Below are 6,518 nucleotides of genomic sequence, written 5' to 3'. Positions count from 1 at the left end.
CCAATTACCCCTCCTGCTGTGTTCCGGTCGAATTGGACCGATTTACAAGTTTTCTCTTGGAAAAATGTAGTTCATTTAATCGGATTGTCATACGGTTCCGTGACTTTGTCCACACAAGGCATCTGAACACACAAAATACATTTGGATGATTTTCATAACATTGGGGTGTTTTATTGAACTTTTGTACACTTGCGATCTTCCCGGTCAAAATTGACCGGTCATTAGAAATGAATGGGTGAGACTACAATTAGTGTATAAAATTGAGTTCAGGCACATGCCCATTCATCAGATAGACAAACTTCCTCTCCCAGACCTCCACATGCATGTGTGTTTGAGCACACAACAGACACACCTCTCTCCCCTTCTTTGCTTCCATGGCAACCCCCACCGGAACCTTTCCCCAATAGAATCTTTCCCCCACGGGAACCACACCTGTTGGCAGTCTCAAACAATCGCAACATTGCTTCAATAATATATAGCACTTTTCTCGCAGCTCTGGTATATAAAGCTTTTTTGAGGCCTTGCTCACAATTCGTTCTGTGGCAGCACAATGACCAAACGAGATACTGTATGTGAGGCTCTTAATCATATCTTTGATCATGACACTGGTAAGGAGGAGAGAGTCCTTGTTAAACTTTGACACAAAGTAGTCTGTGATAAAGAGCACAATAGGTTTAATCTGAGTATTTGTTATAGTCAAAATAATCCATACATTATGCTTTAATTTACTAAAAAACGAGTTGTATGAGCTCAGGTCAATGAGGCCTTCAGGACATAAATAGCAAATAGAAGTTAAAAACTTGTAATGTTCACAAGAACTTAAGTTGATAAAAAGATATAACACAACATTAGGTGATAATATATGTATTATGGATTTATAATCAGCTATAATGGGGAAGTCATTTTGGACCGGAAAGACAGAATTAGTTCACATGAAACGAATACAACAGGAGGGTTAACGTCATCATCAGAATTATTCTATGAGTCTATATATCAATGTGACTTTTCTGCTCATTCACATTAGGCCAAACTCACACATAATCGTCATCATTTTCGTCGTCTTGGTAAGCGCCTAATAAAGGCTAATCTAGGACAAATACTATTTTATTAACCAGAAATGAACAAACTGTAAAAAGATCCCCTTGGAATTTACCGAATCAATGTAATAAGAATAAACACCATGAGAGATAATATAAAGTTAAGCCAATACTATCCGCACTATACTCTCAAAATAGGTTACTGCTTTCTTAGTTTTTTGTATTCAATATTGAATATGGGGTGGCAGGTAGCCTAGTGGTTAGATTGTTGGGCCAGTAACCGAAAGGTTGCTAGAGCGAATCCCCGAGTTGACAAGGTACACATCTGTCGTTCTGCCCCCGAACAAGGCAGTTTAACCCACTGTTCCTAGGCCGTCATTGTAAATAAGAATTTGTTCTTAACTGACTTGTCTAGTTAAATAAAGGTAAAATAAAAAATAATAATTTCCTGCTGAATAACTGCTTTCTGACCTCATGAAATGCAATTCTCTGCATAGACATGTATGAAAACTGTTAACTTGCTGGACAAAAACATTCTTATTAATTTCACAATAGCAAAAAAAGTGGGGCTTGTAAAGGGAAGCTAAAGCCTGAACCATGCAGCCTTCTTCACCACAAAGGAATGTTTTATACCTTCACGTATAGCGATACTTTGGTTAATTATATGATGGACAACTTTAGCAATGTAGGTATCATATCGAATCAAGATAATCGGTTGTTGATCATTTCGAACGTCTGTTAGACTTAAATATAATCAAAAGAAACATGGCATGGTTGAAATAGTAGAGTATCTGCCTGACTCTGTTCTGTCGAGGCACAGCAGACTCCGATCGGTGCAGGTGGACGCTGAACCTGTTCAAAAACAGATGACCTAGTTAAGTTAAGAAATTAGAGGGATGGGTAAATGATCCCTCGTGGTGTAGCCTAAGCTATATTTGGGGGGCAGACAGTAATTGGCACAGGTCTTTAATTTGTGATTTAATACGGAACAAATTCACTGACCACCATTTTATATTGTCTCCAGGTCGGGTGTGGTTTTGGGGCATCCTCTGGAGATGGAGGGTCGGTTACTTCTGGTAACATGTCATGAAAACATATTTCGACAAGCTGAACACCGTCTTGAAACAGAAGGTGAGTCCAATACTAAATGTCGTCGAAAAGAGGCTAAATTAATCACAGGAAAAGTTCTAGATCACCACAAATCGGATGAATTTTGCTGCCACAACTCACATGTGAAACATGGAACTTCCAAACGCCGTTTAGGCGACGGATGCGTTGGCGCTGCACCTGCTGTGGTTGATTTGACTTAAACATGAATGTATTGTATGCACTCCAGGAACACAGCGCATGCGCATGTGAGATCGTGGGGGTTTAGGTTCGCTTCAAACTGGTGCAGTTTAAAAAATTCCACGACAGCAGAGTCAAGCGGTGACGAAATCAACTGCAGAGTCAAGCAGTGAGGAAGAAGCAGTCTGTTGGACAAACCACATGATCATCATTGGAGACATGTGACATGTACCTGAGGCTGGCTAATAGATTGATGGATGATATATTTACTGACTGACTGAAAAAAAACATGCATCTATTAGCCAGCCTCATATTGTTTGTATTCATTTACATATTCAGTCATCCATGCATTCATCCATTCAGTCTTTCATGCATTCATTTGTTTATAGACAATATGCAGTTCAAAACAGCAGCATAGTGGAGTCTATGCACTACAAATGAGCAGATGTAATATATTTATTTCATACCACCACTGTAGGCTGCCAAATAAACCTGTTGACCCATTTAACAACATTTGTAATTAACTGACTGCACAAATACAGTGGAATTCATCTCAAGTTTTAAAATAATAATTAATTTGATGATTGGCCGACAATCTTGAACAATCAATGCCATGATCAGTTAGTTCATTGTTACAAGGCAACCTATTATAAAGACTTAACATAAAAACTGAATAATCAGAAACCTACACCTCCAATTAACGTCGTAGTCATCATCGTCATATGATTCTATATCTGAATGGGATTTTCATGGTTAAATAAAAGTTTAGAAAAATAGAGCTATAACCATCATTAGCGTCATCATCCTTCACATTCGGTCAAATTCACACATCATCGTCAAGGCTAATTTAGGGCGTATACTCTTTTTTTAAACAAAAATGAACTAACTTTAAAAAGACCCCTTGGAATTTACCGAATCAATTTAATAAGAATGAAGCGCATAAGAGAAAAGGAAAAGTAATTCCCCTGCATGCTGGCAATACCACCGCAATACCACCGCACTTTACTCTCGATTTTAGAGGCGGCGGCTTTTGTCTTCATTCAACACTACCAGTCACTCTATCAATAAAACGTGTTTTTATTTCAAAGATTTGCAATATTAACACGGAACAGTAATGCTTCATATTGCACTACCTGATACAAAGAGAGTCGACAACAGACTTGATGTATGTGACCAAAAAATGATCTCCGTGCTACGACTATCAAAAAACCTTTCTACACAGAATCTGAAAAATGTGGTGTGCAATGTCCAAAACTACAGCATATTTATATTGAACATGGCCCTCATTTCATAGGAGAGAGCCCTGTACCATTGTATTATAGAAATAAAAAAATCAGCCATGGTTTTCTTAGTTTTTAATATTCAACATGTCCTACATTTTAACACCTGCTGAATATGTTAGCATGAAATGCACTGCTCCAATGCAATTCTCTACATATGAAAACTGTTAACTTGATAGGCAAACCCTTTCTGATTAGTTTTACAAAAGCATAATTAATAATCACCCGCTGAAAATTGGGGCTTATAAAGGGAAGCGAAAGCCTGAACTACGAAACCCTTCTTCACCACAAAGGGATTTTGACACCTTTACGTAGCGATACTTGTCTTATATAAAATGGGCAACTTCAACAGTCTAGGAATCATATCAATCAAGATTAAGATAATCCGTCTTTATTCATTTTTAATAGCTGTTCCGTTCAAGTTCTTATAAAAGAAACATGGCTGTATTGAAATGGTTGAGCATTTGCCTGACTCTGTTCTGCCAAGGCACAGCAGCATCAACACCTTGCAACTGGACGCAGTTTAGGTTGGGGAAGCTGAACGACGTGAGCATAGACCTGCTCTCAGATATGGTGAGGAATTTAAACTGCACCAGTCCGCTATTTGGTGTGCACAAATTGATGCGCAAAATTCGCAATGATATTCAAATTTCTATTTTGCATTATAGCACATTTTATTGTTAAGCAATGCTTTCACGTTTGAACAACATTGTTTCATTTAAGGTTACTATCACAATATAGTTTACTTCTTGATATTGATATGAATTCTATTTCAGGGTGGACTCTTTCCACTTAAGTGTGCAGAAGAAAACGTCGAACTGTTTCCAGAGGATGTTTACAAGAACACAGAGGTAGGATACACTTCAGTATTTTGATAAACTAAAGTACAGTATAACTAAAGTACAGTATAGTAAATTGGAAGTTTAACCACTTCTTTAGACACCCAATGCCTAAAACCCTGTTTTATTTTATCCAGGGTGAGGACTTCTCTGTGGTTGCATTAGAGGCTATGCGATATGTGGACCAATTATATAACAACAGTCTGACGTCTGTCACGTGGAACAAAGCAAAACTTAACCTGTTCCAAAACGTCATATATCGTCAAGTTCAAAACTTAGAGTTATGTGTAAGTATGATCCCTCTTGTGTAGTCTATAGGTTATACGCTGAGTGTACAAAACATTAGGAAGACTGACACTTTCCATGACATAGACTGGCCAGCTGAATCCAGGTGAAAGCAATGATCCCTCACTTGTTAGATCCACTCCTATTGGTGTGGAGGAAGGGGCGGAGACAGGTTGAAGATGGATTTTTAAACCTTGAGACAATTGAGACATGGATTGTGTACCATTCAGTTTGAATGGGCAAGACAAAATATGTAAGTGTCTTTCACGGGAGTATGCTAGTAGGTGCCAGTCGCACCAGCTTGAATGTGTCAAGAACTGCAACGCCGGTGGCTTTCTCATGCTCAACAGTTTCCTTTGTGTATGAAGAATGGTTCACCACCCAAAGGACATCCAGCCAACATGGGCCACTATCGCTGTGGAACACATGCCCTGACGAATTTAGGCTGTTCTGAGGGTAGAACGGGGTGCAACTCAATGTTAGGAACGTGTTACTAATGTGGTGTTCACTCAGTGTATTTTGGGGCAGACAATCGTGGGCATTGGTATTTACATCATTTATACACTACAAATATTTTTGTTATATATTTTCATAACCGTCTCATCAAACCGAATTAATGCACTCACCAGCATTTTATATTGTCTCCAGGTCGTAGGTGGTGTTTGGAAATCCTCTGGAGATGGAGGGTCGGTTACTCTGAAAACATATTTCAACAAGCTGAACACCGTCTTGAAAGACAAGGTGGGTCCAATTTCAAATGTCCTCAAATAGAGGCTAAATTAATCTGAGCAAAAGTTCTAGATCACCAGAAATATGACACATTTCAATGCCACAACTCACATATGATACTTGGAATTGCCCAGTGCCGTTTTTATGTCGATGGATGCGTTGGAGCAACAACACCTGCAGTGGTTGAGTTGACTGAAATAAAATGTATATCTTGTACGCTCTCCAGGAACACAGCGCATGCGCATGGGAGATTGTGCGAAAGGAGATTCGCGAAAACTTGGTGCAGTTCAAGAAATTCATTGACAGCAGAGTCAAGCCGTGAGGAGAACCACAGAATCATCATTGGAGACGTGACATATTCCTCAGGCTGGCTAACAGATTGATGGCTGATATATATACTGACTGACTGACTGGCCGGCTGCTAGATTGACTGAATGACTGATTTATTTATTTATATATATTGGTAGACTGATATTTATGTGTACACTATGTATTTATTTATTCGTGTTTTATTTATAATACAATTTAATAAAAAATACTTACAACTATTCTCATATTGTTTTCATTCACTTATATAATTAATTCATGCATGCCTGCATTCATCCATTCATGCTTTCATGCATCCATTTTTTTATATACTGACTTTCTAAAGGGGAACTCTGCAGTTCAAACAAAACCAAAGCACACTCAAACACTATTTTTGTAAATAGCTGAGAGATGGGGTTGAAAGAAAGAACCACTGTCACAGAACTATAGATGCAAGGAAGGATTATCCAAGAAATCACAATTCTAGTTTTATCTACATTTTGAAGATATACAGTGGTTGTTAATATTTGCATTGTTTCAACCAATGGTGTAAAACACGTTGGCACGTTGGTTTGTTGTGTTGCAACACAGTCTCACACTCAATTCGTGCAAATATGTACGAAAAGTATTTTGCATATTTCAAGCACTTTTGTGCGTTTTTGTGTGAAAAGATACGCATTTTTGTGCTACTTAATACGTAGGAAAAGACACTCATTTTTGTACGACTTCATTCATTGGAACAAACTTTTTCGGGG

The 6,518-nt window shown here is 38.3% G+C and overlaps 1 protein-coding gene across 1 annotated transcript; it reads left to right on the top strand.

Moving 5' to 3' along the window:
* The first annotated feature begins 4,042 nt into the window (after window positions 1-4,042).
* LOC120044479 (interferon a3-like) lies at window positions 4,043-5,779 on the top strand. The gene is made up of 5 exons (XM_038989134.1): window positions 4,043-4,177; window positions 4,381-4,455; window positions 4,581-4,730; window positions 5,377-5,469; window positions 5,684-5,779. The coding sequence occupies exons 1-5, from the start codon at window positions 4,043-4,045 to the stop codon at window positions 5,777-5,779; spliced, it is 549 nt and encodes a 182-aa protein (XP_038845062.1).
* The last annotated feature ends 739 nt before the right edge of the window (window positions 5,780-6,518 follow it).

This window comes from Salvelinus namaycush, chromosome 3 (genome assembly GCF_016432855.1).
Source record: "Salvelinus namaycush isolate Seneca chromosome 3, SaNama_1.0, whole genome shotgun sequence".
Taxonomy (NCBI): domain Eukaryota; kingdom Metazoa; phylum Chordata; class Actinopteri; order Salmoniformes; family Salmonidae; genus Salvelinus; species Salvelinus namaycush.
The sequence above is the reverse complement of the archived record's forward strand: the minus strand, read 5'-3'. Positions and strand labels throughout refer to the sequence as shown.

Excerpts from the sequence above, each read along its gene's own strand:
- LOC120044479 (XM_038989134.1), top strand. The coding sequence starts at position 4,043 with ATGGCTGTATTGAAATGGTTGAGCATTTGCCTGACTCTGTTCTGCCAA. Across the intron at positions 4,178-4,380 it reads TAGACCTGCTCTCAGATATG|GGTGGACTCTTTCCACTTAA; the intron begins GTGAGGAATTTA and ends ATTCTATTTCAG. Across the intron at positions 4,731-5,376 it reads TTCAAAACTTAGAGTTATGT|GTCGTAGGTGGTGTTTGGAA; the intron begins GTAAGTATGATC and ends TATTGTCTCCAG.